The sequence below is a fragment of the Neodiprion pinetum genome, chromosome 6 (genome assembly GCF_021155775.2).
Source record: "Neodiprion pinetum isolate iyNeoPine1 chromosome 6, iyNeoPine1.2, whole genome shotgun sequence".
Taxonomy (NCBI): domain Eukaryota; kingdom Metazoa; phylum Arthropoda; class Insecta; order Hymenoptera; family Diprionidae; genus Neodiprion; species Neodiprion pinetum.
Window position 1 is genome coordinate 22083922 of NC_060237.1, and position 18063 is coordinate 22101984.

Sequence of the window (18063 nt, forward strand, 5' to 3'; positions counted from 1 at the left end):
AATTTGAGATGGCGGCCGAAGCTACTTCCGAATCTGGTTGAAATTCTGCTAAACTATCAATGATCCCCAACGATTAGAGAACAAAAATAAGGGTGTCAAGGAATTGCATTGAGGTGTTATTTTTTGTTTATAGGAACTGGGTTATTAGAAACCAGCATGTTCTTTAATACTTATGTGTGTTTAAATAAAGACTATAAAATGAAAATTCAGTCAGTTTACAGCTAAGAGAGGGCCTCTATCACTTTTTATTTAATCCGCTATAATTTCAAAATTTCGCGACAGTACTTTATAAACAACGCAATTATAACTTCTTTTTTTATTAAACTATGGATAAAATTCAAGTAATAATGGACTGATATTATTACGGATTTAGTATTTATTTAGAATATTTACAACAGTTTGTAACATCCACATACAAAACGACGCGTATAGACAGATTTCTAAGATATAATAATTATATACGGTTAGGTAGCATTTTTATCATTTATGCAGTGTAGTTCTATTTGTGTATTATCTGACTTGCATGTAGTAACAAAGTAACTTTCACCTTATATAATCTTTTTGCATCGGGCAGATATTTAATTTTTGTATTTATAATATTGCGGGTATTGATCGGGCTGACGCATCTTTAAATATTAACAGCGTATCATCATTTTACTCTTTAATTTTCAATTTGTTTCTATATTGCATTAGGTAGGAGTAGTTGTTTTCTATATCCACAATACTGATCCGAACAACAAGATATCTGTTAAAACGCGATGAAAAATTTTTTGTACCCATGAAATTAGAAATTAGAGACAGTGGGACAAATAATAATGTCCCGTGACGTGCATGGGTGGGTAATAACTGTGAGTTATTGTCATTTCGAAGCCATTCCTCTCTGTTTTATCTGAGATTTGATAATACTCCAATCTTTATTGTATATGCATATCCGTTTATACTCCGTGCATCTACTCGTGTAATTCATACACAGAGAGAATGGGAAGATAGTTAATTAGTCTAAATATCATTTTCATTTATGATACGTAATCCGTATAATATACGTACACCTAATGGAGTCATTTGCGATTTTTCTTAAAGTTGTAGTGCGGTAATTCGGTCGCCAATAAAATACTCACATTCTTGGTATGGGAAAGAGACTCCTCGCTCAATTTTATAACGCCTTTACAAGTTAAAAAGAAAACAGAACACATCTTCCGAAATCAACAATGACGTAGACAGATGAAATGAATTGTCCTGTTTCTTCATCGTTCGATTTAATTGTTCGTAACTTAAATTGTCGGCGAAATTATCGGCCTAAGAGGTAGAAGAAAACACGCTAATTACCCCACACCGAATACGTAAATATTTGAACGTGTGTTTAATCGATTTTCTTCTGTTATAAATTTCATGTCATTATGAGGTATTATTTAATTGAATTCATGGTGAGCGTAGGTACGTATACTGTATGTAGGTAAAATTTATAAAGCACGTTAAATATTGATATACTTGTATTGATTAACCATAGCATTTTTATAGATTGCAAAAATATCGGAAGTCTGATAAAAATAATTTCGAGCTCAGAAAGGGTTTATTTATTGTTTTTTTTTCTTTTTAAATTATTATCACAAATTGAATTAGAAATGATCACGATTTGCGTGATGAGTAACGACGGTACTGTACTATATATTCGAGTAGTGAATCATTTTTTGTTTCAACAATCAATTGATATGACAATCAACATTCAAAATCACAACAATGTTATAGTGTTTATTATTCATTGGTTATTAATATATTGATTTTCAAAACGTCTGCAATTTTATATGTTCAGCCAATGGGGTATTTAGTGACATGGTAGTAGTAGTAGTAGTAGTAGTAGTAGTAGTAGTAGTAATAGTAGTAGTGGTAGTAGTGGTAGTAGTAGTAGTAGTAATATGGTACCATGTATTAAACGCTAGACAAAAAATTCACGTTCAAGACCCTTAAAGATTATTACACCTTTATTATTTTGTGCTATAAATTACATAATTCAATTACTTTTTGGTCTGACGTAATAAAATATGAAATTGTTTTATTTATAAAGGTATGTTTTTGTAATTTTTTCAACTTTTTTGTTTTTTAATTAATTTTCATTCAAATAATTACGTAGGTAAATGATAGTAATTTTTTCAGAAATATATTAAATTAATTAGGTACATTTACGGTAATTGAAGGCATAATATGTACAGTTCGATCAAGATTATAGAGATGTACAATTAACTAGAAGCCAACTCGTACTTCATGATTTACATCTGTTGCGAGCAGTTATAAATCCTCTACATTTTACTGACGCAATCACGATTCGGGTGTCTGATTTGCTTTAGTTATTAAGGATGGTACATTTAATATTTCGTTCATGGGTACATCTCGACATCGTTTATTTATTTTACCTCAATATGTGCGGGTATATATGCTATATTTTTTTTTTCACTTGCTTCTGTTTTAAATAGTCGTCATACTTGATTAAAGCCTATTTTCTTTTTTAATTTTAACACTAAGCTGGGGGCAAAAATTTTACTGACTTCCGGTTAACGATTAACAATGCCAAAGGCAATATCACTATAATGCATTCGTAAGTAACGGGAAACCATCAGTTAATACACCCAGCTCTATAACTAACATTACAGCAGTTAAAAGTTATAAATGGAAATAGAAAGATATCAATTTATCAAATTCTATTCGGGAGACTTTATACTACTACTCGTTATTTATCTCTATTGAGAATTTTTCATACAGTTTTGAAACTCATCCAGGAATAAATATCGAGCTGCAGCAAAAACCTCACTAAATTCACGTTTATACGCATTCATTCAATAATATTAATATTAATAATAATAATAATAATAATAATAATAATCAATTATAAATGGTAGTTCTTTTTCAGCGCACACGGAATACTGGTATACATATTTAATAACGGTCGATAGAGTCAACCTTATTGTAAAAGAAAATTGGGTTATACGAGAGATACAAATATACATACGTGTATATATCACTTAGCAAAGAAATAATTATTTCGTTAGACTCGTATCAATATTTGTAATAAATAGTTTCTTTTTCCACAAAATTATTAACATTAGTTTAAAAATAATATGCCCATATTTGGTACCTGAGGGTACTTGAAGATTCTTACGAACTTACTTTATTATTAATGGGGCGAACACAATTAAATTTTCAACGATTCACTTCTCAGATTTATCATACACCGATTCAGGAATCAATTACATACGCGTATAGAAACATCTTCACGAAAATAAAGGATTCAGATGCGTGTTCACTTGTTCAACCATTTGTCAAAATTTGAACAATCTTACCTTGCTCGTCCCAACACCGAGTGATGTGAATCAATAAATTACTTGACATTTTCAGATGGAAATATTATTTTTGCATCTCACGTAATCGTCCTACTGCGTAAGAAGATGCGCCATGGATTAGCAATAAATTTTGACCTTAGAATAGGTACAACAGAAATAAGCTCAAACCCAGTCCTGAACTTGGAATATATGTTTTTATAAGTGACTTCTTAGAATGAAAACGAGGCATGTGCGTTCAGTAGATGATGATAAGAACGCAAGAACACCAACGGAAGTAAAACCTTTCACGTCGTTTATAGGTAGCACTTGAAGTGTGAAAGTGTTAATTGTACTATTACGTACGAATATTTGAGTTGATACAACAAAAATTCATTTTTCATATTCTAAGTCTAGAATAATAGTTATAAATATTATACACTGCCATCAAAGTTATATTAACTTAGATTTTCTATTCTCGCAATGTAATAAGTATATACTTTTTCTCCTATCTTTTAATCAATTTTTCTCTTAGTTTTATTTATTTAAAAATGTTCTGCACTCAGTCCAATTGATTGTTCTACTAAATCCCCATTATACTCCATCAGTCGCAATACTCTATAACCTAAAAATTTATTTGAAATTCGGCATCAATTCTATTACGCTCATTTTTCAAGATTACGGTTCTAATTTTTGCAATTATTTTCCAATCAATAAATGAAAATGAATCATTTCTATTCATAATATCAATTTCGAGCTCTATTATCATCAACGATAGAGCTTAAAACGCCGATTGGAAAAATTACTGTAAATTACGGGATATTTTCATCTCAAGATGAATAACGAAACGGATAATTTTTCTTTGTCGAAAGTTGGCTTGACCGTATCGCAGCAACGAACAGACCTCCAATATATGTTGGTTATTTTTGAGTACTGGAAGTAGTGGGAGATACAAATGCTGACGCAAAAGAAGAGGAGAAAGAAAAAACTAAGAGAGGGACAGAGCGAAAAGAACACCCCAGATACCCGTTGACCCGCGAAAAAATTGTTCACCATTTAAAATGGTCTTTAAATTGATGTAAAAAAAACTCACTTCGTGATGGCATCTAGAATTGTTGAAAAATGTACACTTCTATACTGGATAATCAGGAACAGCACTTTCCACTCAGCTCTCAGTAACGCGTTACCTAAATATACGTTTTCCTCCGGAATTGTTTGTTAGACCCTGTGAGTCGAGGAACAGGACGAAAGGGTTTGGTTACAGGTTGGGCCTTACACAATAATACAATTAAATAGCTATAGATTAGTCAGAATCCTCTTCAACGGTCGACGGTAGCATTGCCAGGTGCTGTGGACTCAGCATACCGCGAGATAGCGCGTACTCCGCGAGTGCTCTGTGACAAAATACGTACTGGTCAGGCATTTGGATGCTGTACGCTCTTTGGGCTCGGATTTTTTCGACCGTCCCCCGGACATCAACTGTCCCCGTGTCTTCGAGACGCGATATACAAATGTCCAGGGTGCAAAAGGTCCCTGAAATAATTTATATTGGAATTAATTCACTCATATCCATTGAAACGGCAGGCAGAAAGTACCAAATAATTTGAAAATTTACCTGTCCTTCCAATGCCCGCACTGCAATGAACTACTATCGGAGGTCCTCGAGGATGGCCTGCCCAAGTGTCACCTCGACTAGCAAGAAGTTTGCTCTGTTGTTGTCTGACTAATGATAAAAACTGTAGCAAGGCTTTCGCCGATTGTGGTACACCGTAATCTGGCCAGGCTGTATACAGCATATGACACACTTCCCTGGTTTCGTCCGTCTGGAGGAATTTTAGAAAAATTTGTATAATATTTTTTCAGAGCACAGCTTAGAGACATGAAAGGTTTGGGGAAACGGTATTATCCATATCTAATTATTAGTTTCGAGATACGCAACGATTACCATGGAAAATGAAGTTAGTAAAATTGGTTTGAGAGATTGTAAATTTTTTTTAAACAACATTCCCGCTTTTCATACGATAAGGGTTCTGTTTTTTGAAGCTCTACAATCAGAACAACGTAATTTTGCTGAAATAAATACTGGACGTCACCGAATCTATATTTTCTCCGATTTGTCAAAGTAAACTGATATTGGTTCTATCACTGGCAATTGAATCCTTTATCCGAAACATCGTAACGTACCGTATTAAGAGTCTCTGGTCTGCCGTAAGCTCTTCAAGTGCTTAAACTCGCCAACACGAGAGACACGATATTATTTCGACGGTAGTCCGAGATAGAAAGAACCTTTGACATTTCCGTTGAAGTAAACATTCATTTCTTTCATAAAAATCTTGTCACTAAATAATTTTGTACCGAAAGTTCGCGTAACAAAAATCCAGAGGAACCGTTTGAGTTTACAGATTACATACAAACGTGTTGCGGGGTATATTCGTTACCTTGTCGTTGGTGAGGAGGAGCATGGATATCGTGTAGTCAGGATTCGTTTCAACTTCGAGAGTAGTGACTGTGTATCCTCCAGCCGAAACTTCGTCCCCGGGTTTGGGCCCCCAGTATTGGGCGCATTTTGTACGCCCCCGTTCGACGACTCTGTCGAGGTGAAAACGAATTGAAAAATTAATAAGTGCGCAAATTGTCATGCAACTTGATTTAGCGACAAGAAAACGTGGGCGGGGGTTATTCTCGTGCCATGTTTTGCAAAAGTTAATTTGGCGACTTCGTCGAAACTACGCACATACATACACACAACACACGCACACACACACATACACACACACACACACGTATATACATAGCCGTTACCTATTTACGTTTGTTCTAAAAATAAGTATGTATTGACGCAGTACGGTCCTAGCTGATCGATTTGCGTACAGGTGGGGTTAAGGAAATTTTCCCCGGAACCAAATGGATATCACTTTACGAAGCTGTGCGAAAAATAGCGCTGCATGCGAGATTCGTGTGGGCGGACAGATTGTAAAAATATGTCACGCTACGTTGAACTTCTCGTTACTCAACCGAGACAACGCGGAGCAAACTGCAAACGATTTGTACAAACATACAAAGTTGATTAATGTCCACAAGCTTGCTGCAAGCATTCGCATGAATTGTTGCTACTGTACTCATTGTCAGTAAAATTGCATCGAAAGAACGAACGAACGAAGCGTGCAGCATAAAATTTTGGAAAGAGTCCAAAAATTCGGCAGCGTTCTACGTTATACGTATATATACATATGTACATGTTTATCCTGTGTAGGCGAAATTTATTCCTGCAGATATCGACGATTCAAACACACTCACAAACAACAAAATGGAAACGATTCGATAAAAAGATCGGCTGAATATTTTCGCTTGCGTAACGCAATGAATCAATGAATTTCTGTCAACGTTTTATTATAATGTGCTCGTGATTGTTTTATGTTAAATTTTATGAAGACAAATCCACTCACCTCGTAGTCATAACGACGACAAGGCTTTGCTGCTCCCAAACCATCCTCCAAAAATCACCGCATGTCTTTGGTAATGGACCCTGGGTGCTTATGAAAGCATTTTTCTGTTTGTAACCGTCGACGAAATTCGCGTTTATGTAATCCGAAGATGGATCATTTTCCACTTCCGACAGACTCACTCTGCTGTGATCGTAGCACAAGACATCGGTGTACCTGTTCTTCGGCTGGTTCGCTCTGAGTCTGAAAAGTAGAAAATTCACATATAACTTCACAGCCAAGTATTTTTACGCGTAAATCATTCACAAGAAACGATTCGTCATGAAGAATTCTAGGAAATATTTCCAAGCTTCTCATGTCGTGAATTGAGAATCAGGTTTTTTTCCCTCCTTCTTATCATCTTTACTTATGTTGCGGTTTCTGCGGTTCCCGCATCCCGCAAAAAACTTTCGTCAAACTTTCGACGGTTCATCACATAAGTTTCATCAAACCTATATTCTCCGTTCAGTGGCATCGTTTCTTTTTGTTTATTTCTAAAACCACGAGAATTTTTGACGAGCTAGTTTTATTTCACATACGAAAATGCAATAACTGCGTGCACGGAGAGAATAATAAAGCAGATTTTTTTCAAAACTGCAAAAAAAAAAAACAGGGACACAACAGGTTTTGTTGGTAAAATATGCTTCGTAAGAAGTTGAATTTACGCTAGAATTGGTGAATATCACTGCGTGCAGAGTAGAATTTACTAGATTTATAGTCAAAACTATAGTTGAAATGCGTATTTTTTACGAAAAATCTTGACGTGTGTCTCTCTTCCTGCAGTTTTGACTAAAATCTATTCTATTTTTTTGAATTCATCGAACCCTTACAGTTCAGAAAATATCCGACAAATGAATACATAAAAATTCAATGTTTGATTTTTTGACAAAACAAGTGATCGGAAATTCGTCTTTATGTAAGTTCCATTAAAATTGAGCACACTGCAATCGAATGGCATTATAATGCAACACCTGAGTGAGTCGATCGACCGTTCTAAATCACAATTTGTCTCAGAAAACTACGAGAATTGAATTGATAGCTATTCCATATTCGCGAAAGCACGAACGTGTTCGATTATGAAAATAGCCGTTAGTTCGAATAATTATCGCAGACGAAATGGTGTTTAATTACCAAAGAATTCGTTGAAAAGATTAATCTTAGCCTCACTCGTGTAAGAAGTGGACATAGATACAGCGTGACTCCGGAACGTTAAATCAACCCGTGCAGCATTAACGCAGGCATATAATAATCGCGTATCACGATAACGAAAGATGAACATCCGCTCGTAAATTGTTTACCGAGGATTGATTTCGAGAAGAACTCGATGACGCGCCGAGGATACGTAACCCAAGTTGACGCAACATCCTCTGACAATGAGATAACGTGAAGAATTCCAGCCGGTGCCTTGAACACTTGACGACAGTAATTCTGAGACGGTTGATATTTTCGAAGAGTCGGTTACGTTGGCAACAAAGAATCAGCCCACAGCGCCACCGCCGGCCAACCGCAAAACAGGCTCAATCTTTGTAAACATAACACAATCCATAACCGTCAAATTTTGTATTTTTGTCCTACGTTCGACGGTCATAGATTATGTTACGTTTGGCTCAATCTTTGTAAGCGTGGAATTTTGTTTTTTTTTAGTTAAATTCGACGTTCGTGGGTTATGTTACGTTTACAAAGATTGAGCCTGTTTCACGATTCACCGACGGTGGCGCTGCGGTCTGAGTCCGCATATTGCCAACGTAACCGACTCGTTGAAAAAAATTAGCCGTTTCATTGTCAGAATCACTGCCGCCAAGTGTACAAGAAGGCGCCGAGACTGGAGACTAGGTATAGTCACTAACTTTGCATGGTTAAAGGAGCCATCCGGCGGTCTCTGCCTGATCTCCATGTACTCGGAGACGAGTCCGACTTTCCCCCTGGTGTGCACAGCCTCGATAAGCTGCTCCATCGAGACGGCCTGAAGTGCAAGGTCACCGTGGAGACTGTCGTCGTCGCTGAAACCGGAACTGGCCGAAGACGGGGGTTGAACAGGCGAGGGCGCCTCGTCGCTTCCGGGCCAGTGATCGCCGTTCGTGTGCTCGTTCGAGGTCTCGATTTCGCTGTTGTTCGCGACGCCATTCTTCGCCTTTAGCTTCTCGTTAAGGGGACTGGTTGGACTACCGATCGGTCCGCCGTTGGAGTTCTGCTGCTGATTCTGGATCTTCAGCGTCGGGGGTAACGGGGCGACGACGCCGGGGGCAACCTGACGAGGAAAATTACCAAGACGAGTTGAGGAGGTGCGGGTGTATAACAAGTATTATTCGAGTGGAGGGCCGAAAGAGTGCAGGGTGAATTTTGGGACTTAGTATCTCGACAATCCGTTACTCACAATGGATTATGATTTGTTTCGATCGAAAGTATATAGATCAAGCTTCGTTCACATTTTTTTTTGTCTATCGTAAGAACCAAGAAATAGGAATTAGACGCGGGCATACGGACATTTTTATAACAGTACCGTCAACCATTTCGTTCGGTGTCATATGTTTTGCCCGCGATATCTCGAAAACGGCTCGACACTTCGAACCTGGGGACAGTATTTTTGGACAGTTTGTCTCCTTTCCTCACCGAACGAAATGGTTGACGTTATTGTGAATAACGTTATTTCCTCTTGATTGATTCTAATGAGAAAGAAAAACAATAAGAAAATATGCGAACGGAGCTCGAACATACTTCTGAGTAGAACAAGGCTCGAACGAATCGATCGATTGGTTGTCGATGTATAAATTCCCGAGGTCCGCCCACTTCTTCAACCCTCTTGATTTCTTTACAATTTAAACGCGTAACGTGCGAATTATCACCTCGCAGAGTTCACCCCCGCCCCGGTTAGTCATTGACTTAAGGCAGTGAAGTAGCCACGCGTCATGCTGAACCTCCAAGGTGCCGCCCAGACGGCGGGAAAGAGATTCCCTGGGTATGTGAAGCGTCAGCTGTGGTATCGACACCGTGAAAACACGATCCCGGAGTTTTTCCCTGACGAAGAGTCGGAGGATTTTAAACGGCGCCTTGAACCAGAGCGGCGCTGTTACTATCAGTACCTTCTTCAGCTTAGCCGGATATCCTCCCTGAAAGCAGAGTAACCACATATATTAAAATTCTAGAAGGCGAGTCTCTCGCATGCCGGAAATGATCGATAAACTATCCGCGAGTTTGACACCTTGTTGTAAAAACCTTTATAGACATTGAAATGATTACAGAGGATCGATTCGCATGTTTCCTAATACTTGTCAAGAGGTACGAACACTTTTTCACGACACAGAGGTGACAGTCGATACGACGGTAGGGCTTCACTTCCCCCGTCTAATTCGATTGAGCCCAAGTTTAGCCCGCCATTTTGAAGAGCGATTAGTTTTGGCAGTTTCTGCGGAAACACTAGAACCGCAACTGCTGCTGGAGACTAATTACAGCAGGGATGGTTAGGGAGGAAACTTGACCTTTCACTTCCCTTCAACCGCGTACTCTTCGTGACCCTGAATAGGAGGGCGTTAGATGAAGAGCTGCTCGTGCGCCGCTCTAGAGAGGACAGCTCTTTTCTTTCTGCTCACAATTCTTTTGTTATACTCTTTTTCGTTACACAACGTTTTCCGCATTTCTATCATTTTCACTCGTTCTGCCGTCCAAGAGGATCAGCTGATTAAGTTCATTTGATTAAATATGAAAAACACGGATGATTCGGTCGCGTCGTAGATTATTTACCAAAAACTCTCGAGAGATACGAGTATTTTTCTATAGACGGTAGTCATTTATAACTTGCCAGCAGTGATATTTCACACTTTTGGTCAGAACTTATAAATTTTTTTCCGTTGAATATATGTAAGACAGAATATTATGTTCCAGGAAGATACAGAGTCTGACAGTACCTTATGACAAACAAGAATTTCTGATATCAAAATTGTTATTTGTTAATATTGATGGAACTATCATTATTCAACGACGATCAATAAACTGAAACAAGATCCAGAAACCAGCAAAACTTTCATTTATACGCTCGCGGATTTAATTTCGTTACCCTCGGAAGCGAGGTTTTCCTTTTACAAAAAGTAATTGCAACGTGATTTAATCTGTATTCACCCAATTTATCATGATTAACTAACACCGGGACTTTTAACACAGCTCTTACAATATTCAATGTAAGCGAAATAATTTTTTCAATAGAAAAGCGATTACATTAGCTTGACGTGTGTATTTTTCATTTCACTTGAATATGTGGAATAATTACGTTGATCCGTCGAATTTATATCCACCGAGGAAAAGGAAGTAAATAGAAATTGGACCATCGATTTTGTCGATGCGGTGAAGTATCGTTCGCAACAATATGTATTCAAAAGCTCTCGGAGGGTTGAATTGGAGTGAGCTTGATTCACGGTTCGTTTGATTAACGAGATCGATCGGGGCGTTTGTTTACAGATAGATTTTTTCTTTGTTTTAAGCTCTTTACTTGTTTGTTACACAAAGTGGAAAAATAATTTACGATGTAGGTATAAATTACCATCAGGTACAACATATTCGACCAATTTCTTCAAGTGTATTCAATCATCGGTAAATTGAAATGAAAGAAAAGTATTATAAATGAAAAAATAAATTGACGTAAAATCGAAACATGAACCAGCTAGCCCAAACCCTTCTTATCGGCTAGAATTTCGTTTCACTTTGTAAACGGAAACCCGTCTCTATAAATAATAAAGAAAATTGAGGCTTGTAAGATTGTACACATAAATGAACACTTTTTCCAATTTTCTCCGTCAAATACGGATTTTTTTTTTCACAAAAATTGTTTAACATCATGTGATTACGAAGAAGTCTCGTACGACGTTTTTGCCGACGATACAGCTACGCCCATTCATAGAAAATCCTTTCATCCTTTCAGAGAGCTTTTTCTACAGCGTGTAGCTTCAATTTTCTTTTCATAGATTCACCATATCGGATTAGCCGAGGATAGAGAACGACAAAAAAAAAAAAAATTATAGAGTTAAAGTAAAAATTACATTCCCTTCTTCTACGAAGTTAAATAAATTGTGATACGAAATATAAAGTCTGATTATCAAGTCGAAAGGAGTTACAAGTTTTTTGAGTATCGGTTATTCATTTGATACGTTTCCAGGAAGATATACATATCTACATTTTGAGTAATGGGTCACGACACGAGAGTGAAAGAATACTTATTAAAATTACAATACCAGATGCAACGTGAAAATAAATTTCTTCACCTATAACCTGCAGAATACTTACTACATCTTACTATCCGTTTTGATTACCGCAATTCGTCATATATTTTATCGTACGTAGACTACTGCGTTAACTTCACGTTAATGCAGAAGAATAAATTGATGTCGAAGTCTTATTTAACGGTGCAAAAAAAGAAAAAAAAAAAAAAAGAAAAGAAAAAAAAGTAGTATAAACTAAACGAACGGAATAAAATAAATGAAAATATTTGGAGGCTAAAAAAAAGCATAGGTGAAAAACGTACGCGTCGCGTCCCCGTCGAGTACATACATACATATACACGAATGAATACATAGATACACGGGGGTATATAAGGTCTCGCAAAGCGTAAACAGGTAGTTGGCCGAGTATTGATTCGGCCTGCAGCAGCGCAGGGGTGGATGGAAGGGAGGGGGTGGCTTAATGCCACAGGGGGTCACCTCCACCCCTCACCCCGCAGCTGAACTCGGGCTTTCCTCCACCCCCACCCCGCTCTCTCTCTTTTCCTCCCTCCAGAGATCGTTCCTCTTCCCGGCCGCGTTGACGCCGGCGCTTCGACCCCCGAAGCTTGGGTTCAGCAGTTTGTATAGGTATACATACATACATGTATATACATGTATTGTAGATGCATACACGCGTGTACGTATTTACGCTTATTTTCCATCCCTGAACAAAGTTGTTTACTCTTCAACATTACAGGCGGAGGAAGAAGGCCTCCTTCGCCACGGACCATGGACGCCCACGTAACGCGCCAGGATGTGTTACACGGTGTATTTTGGGCACATTCAGTAGCGAGGATTGTTCGTCCCTGACTCGATGATGCATCGCAGGCTTACAGCCGAGCGGAGGAGTTAATTGAAGGAGAAAGAATTACGAAATGAGGATTACAGAGAGTAAAAACGATTGCTCGAGTCAAGATTGAGTTGAATTTTGTTAATACGATGTCTCCGTGAGAGGTGTAAAAGAAATTATTCAACCTCAAATTCGAACGCATGGTATTAAGTAGATCACATGCCGCTCTCCCAATCTTTTCGTCAACAAACATTTCATCGTTTATCCGTATTTGAGGATATATGAATCAACATCTTCATTTGTGAATAGATTTTCCGTCATAATCGTCCTGAAGAAATTTTCAATAGCGTTGATAAATGTTTTTTTTTTACACATATGTCACGCGTGAGTTTAATTATGTAAGTATAAAAATATAAGGATTTTCCCGTACCTATTATACAACAACCAAGCTTTGCAATCAACTGCAAATGAGGAGCTAAGAAATAATTTCATCTTGTTAGTTACGTGCGATTAGTCGCATCCGGTAAAATTGTACGATTTTGGTATTTACAGAAGAGAGAGAGAGAGAGAGAAAAAAAACAATGATTCAACGTATTTGTTTCCCTCCATTAGGAAGATACAATTTCAACTAAAAGATTATACATTCAAAGTTGATACAGAGGTGTATGGAAATATAGTGTTGGCACCGTAGCGTATATAAATCACGGTACGTTTTCCTTAAAAATATATTTTCGGAGATATTACGCCTGGCGATAAATTCTCGACGCGTTATTCCTCGACGTTAAAATCCTCCCCGAATCGCCGCTGACGCAGGAAGCCCGAAGCCCGAAGCTTAAGCTCGAAGCCTCAGTCGCAGGGGTTTCTTTTCTCTTCCTCGGTATTAATAGATCGGCAGGTGTTGCGGCGAATGTGATCGAGAGAGGGTCGCGTCGTCGTGAAACAGACATTGGGGATGATAGAAAAGAATTTGAGGAGGATTTGGGGGGCAGCAGTTGCCCGGGATATGGAATTTGGTAGTTCGCCGGGTTTTCAAGAGCGCGATAAATTTCAACGGCTAGTCCTCGTAATGGGAAAAGTTACATCGTGCCACCGTCGGCGAACTCAATTTTCAACGAGGAAAAATAATCCTTTCGCGTAACAGCGGAATAGTATGATTGACGAATTTTTTTCGCATATTGCCGACAATCGATGATCGTAGGGTGAAAGTGAAAATTGAAACGAAAAATTAAGTAGGTATGAAATTGAAATTTGCATTCGAGGTTGGGGGCAGGGTTCGAGTTTCGAAATGGAATGTACGTGAAAACGCCTAATTCCGAATTATTTGGTCGCGAAGCTTGGAGTAAAGAAATCAAAATTTTTATCGGAAACCCGACGGCTCAAAGTTCCAAAATCCGAGATTCAAGTTACGATAGAGCAACGTTTCAGAAAGTGAAGTTCCGTTAGAGAAAAATTCCGAGAAATAAAGTTTCGATAGAGTAAAATGCCGAAAGTCAAAATATACTCACGTAGCGTAGTTTGGTCAACGAGTGGGTGTAGAAAAACAGAAAAATCGAAAATCAGAATGACCAGGAATTTCACAAAACTAGAAATTCACACAACTAAAAATCTTCGATGTTTCAGATTTTTGAATTTTCTCATTTTTGCATCTTCGGAACTTTAAGCTTTGATGTTTCGTCAAAGTTTTATTTCTGTACTGTAAGTTTCGTCACCCAAAAAATTCGGAATTTGGCGCTTTCGGAACTTTTCGTGATCGAAATTTACGCACAGGCGTCGATTCACAGCAAACTTCGAATAATAAAGAAATAACGACAAGCGTCTTATATATATTATTATAATAAGCGTTATGCTGTTGCATGGTGCATGGTGCACGATGCTTCGCGATGCATAAGGAAAGTTTTTTCAACCGTAATTAATACGTGCCTGTATTTACTGCTTTCGCGTACCTGTAACGTTGGTACACCTAACATAGGTAGGTATATGGTGTATACGTGTGCAATGGCAGTTGGTATTATAGCTGCGTTATACGTACAATCGTGCCGGAAGAAGAAGCGTGCACGGCGGGACCGTTAAATATGCCTTCGCCTCTGCTGACAAAGAGAGACAGAGGGAAAAAAATCACCGGTAAAATGTAGGTCGATTTTTTCACCACAAGTTGCACCTTGACTATAAAGTATAGTACGCTTCTCGTTGTTCCCAAGTTGACAAGGACCAAGTATAATAATTAGGGACCGCATAAATATGTATCCAAAAATACAAGACGTGTAAATATGATATAGATTTAGAAAAATAAAATATGGAAAATAGAAACTGAATTTTCTGGCGTCAAACTTCATACTTTATGCTGAAGAACAAATAATGAATGAAAATGATTTGAGTAAAAAATGTGTATTTAAATAATAATCCGGGCTCGGATAATAATTTGAGACAAATGGTGAAATGAGATCAATCTCGAAATTGAACCTTCATCGTCCGGTTCTTTGCTAATATCGTTTCGACTGATGTTATATCGCATATTTGGTAAAAACTTTTCCAAGTGTGTAGTTCGGACTTGTATTTTTGCGGTTTGCCCCGTATGGATGAGTCGCCATTCGTCTTTCGCGTCAAGTTTCGACTAGCTAGACTTAATGATTTTTCTCGTTAAGAGTGCTAATTTGAATAATGAATAAACACCGCTTTATAATTAATTCTGAACTAAATTTTTACCCTCACCCTTTAAACATTAAAGACTAATGTAACAGGAGAATTTCAAACCACGTACTGGTAATGAATCGAATAGTTAGAATTACTTTTTCCGTGTACCATTTTCTCCTTCTTAACTATCATCTGACCAGATCGTATAACGCGAATGCGTCGCAGCGGTTTTTCATACACTGACAGACACATTGACATCGATGTTTTTAAAACGACGTATCTGTGCGTCAGCATATCGGAATAGAATAATCAGACGTGCGCGGTGTCGTCGTCTCATGAATGAACGACGACGCAGTTATGGCCTAAGAATTGAAATTTTATGTTAATCATTACTAGATTCTTCTCAGAAACTAGCGTAAGCAAGAAGCTTCTCAAATCACTGCGTATATATGTTTTCTAAGGCTGATTTCTTCGCAATAAATTAGCAAATGCATATGAACAAATTATTTGATATACGCATATATGTATTGAAATTCTTACCGCGTAGGTATACCAAGTTGAAAAAAAAAAAACATAAAAGTATCGTTAGATTCTTAATTTTCTTTGAACTGATCGGAAGATTTTCGTTATTTTAATTATTACCAATGTTACTATTTTATTCTTCGTTTCGTGACAAGAAGTTACAAAGTAATAAAAAACGCCGTTCCGCTATATTTCGCCGATTCAATTTAAATTTCAAATGCTTCAAACAAATCTCTCTTATATACAGCTGCGTCATAAATTGATAGAAGTCGTCTCTCTGTAGTTACCTGGGAATCTATACACATACATAAACATATACATGAAGCGTATAATTTATAAACACAGTTCAATGATGCAGAAATCGTTCCAAGAGTCGGTATATATGTAAACAAATTGAAAACAATTCAATTTATAGCTTATTATCTTACATAACATTGCGGACGGAATACATATCGTTGGGAAAACAATTGAGAAAAAGATATTCCTCGACGATCGCTGTTCGAAAAGAAATTGAAATCCTACGTGCGCGTGCGAGAATATTTTGTTCGCAAAGTCAACTATTCACCGTATCATATATATGCATAAAATACTCATTGTTGTACAGAATAATGTGTAACGGAAACTTCGACATCGTCGAAAATCTCGCAAGACGTTAATGCGTATCATCAAAGATTCGGCGAAATGAAAAACTGGAAAATCTGCACATTCCGCTCGAATTATACGGTACCTTGATTGCAGATTTACGATTCTAGAAATTGTTCTTCTTTCCACGATATAATACAAGTATACCGATTAGAGAAAAGATTACACCTATTTACTGTGAGTTTTCTCAAGAAAATATATCAAAGTCGGAATATCCTTGGAGTAAATTTTCGTCTGAAATCGCGCCGGGCAAATTCCTACGGCGATATGACGTCGTAAAAGAAATTACAACGAAGCTTTCGGACGGTGTTGAAATATCGAGACAAGAGAGATAACTTGAAGAAAATATCTATATTGTATAATGTAATATATAAGTAAAAATTGAAACGGATAAGGAGGATAAATAAAAAATTCCTGACAAGTTGCGATATCGAGCAAAATATGGTTATTCGATGCCTTTGATAGGAGGAAATTATTATTATTGCTATTATTGTTATTATTTTATCCATCTTTTCGCTACAAATATCTATATCCATATATACATATATATACCTATACAAGCGAAACTGCGAAGGTCTCTGGTATTTTCTATGATGCAGGGCAAAAAAGTGAAAGAATGTTAGCAGGCCATATAAGTACATGTACTATACACAATATGTATATGTAAGAATACGTGCAAAACGCGACACCAACGTGATGACATAGAGTACAAGGAACCCGCATTTAACACAGTTTATTACAACTGTTATTCATATTTATGGGGGCACGAGAAAGCTGCCGAGATAAAGCTGAAAGCTCTCCGCTACGGTGTGACGGTGAAATGAAAACAAGACAAAAAAAAAAAAAGGAAGGTGTGAAATAATTCTGGAATTATTTCCTCACAAAACTGGCCGAATATGTAATACGTAGTAGCATGAATAAATGAAAAATTGCCGGTTACTACCTGCAACATTAAATTATATTATTCACCTGTGGAAATGGGTAGGCCATTTTTGCATTTTATTAGTATCAGATAGGTATGTGCCTGCAGAGGGTTAAGGTACACCGATTAAAATTTATACAACGTAGCAAATTTTCTCTTGTAAGGAACCGTAAAAGTCACTAGAGTATTTTTATTGTTGTCGTTACAACGATTTACAACTCTTGAGAAATAAATAACAGCTTTAAAATTGTCACGTACGCAAGTATAACGTTTCACGAAGGCAATACTTTAACTTCGTCTCGTATTTAAATTTTTGGATTTTTTTCTCTTTTGTTTCATCCCCAAATTTCGACTTTCACGATTAACACAGCGCTGAATCGATGACGGTGCAATGTTTTTTTTTAAATCTTTTATTCTTTCTGCCTGACATTTTTCTTAACGGAAAATTCACTGGTTACAAGTTGTGATTTTTTTCCAACACTCATAAACACCGCGAGAATAACAGCGAGCGTTAAGCTTG

The 18063-nt window shown here is 37.3% G+C and overlaps 1 protein-coding gene across 2 annotated transcripts in view; it reads right to left on the minus strand.

Annotated features, from left to right (window-relative positions):
* Nucleotides 1-358: 358 nt before the first annotated feature.
* Ptpmeg2 (Protein tyrosine phosphatase Meg2) overlaps nucleotides 359-18063 on the minus strand; it is a 63065-nt gene continuing 45360 nt past the window's right edge. For both annotated transcript variants that reach the window (XM_046633098.2, XM_046633099.2), the window contains exons 5-10: nucleotides 9634-9897; nucleotides 8638-9038; nucleotides 6755-6994; nucleotides 5747-5897; nucleotides 4924-5131; nucleotides 359-4841 (exon numbers count right to left, since the gene is read on the minus strand). In XM_046633098.2, the coding sequence (XP_046489054.1) occupies nucleotides 4612-4841; nucleotides 4924-5131; nucleotides 5747-5897; nucleotides 6755-6994; nucleotides 8638-9038; nucleotides 9634-9897 (1494 nt within the window). In that variant the 3' untranslated portion in view covers nucleotides 359-4611. The remainder of the gene's footprint in view (nucleotides 4842-4923; nucleotides 5132-5746; nucleotides 5898-6754; nucleotides 6995-8637; nucleotides 9039-9633; nucleotides 9898-18063) is intronic.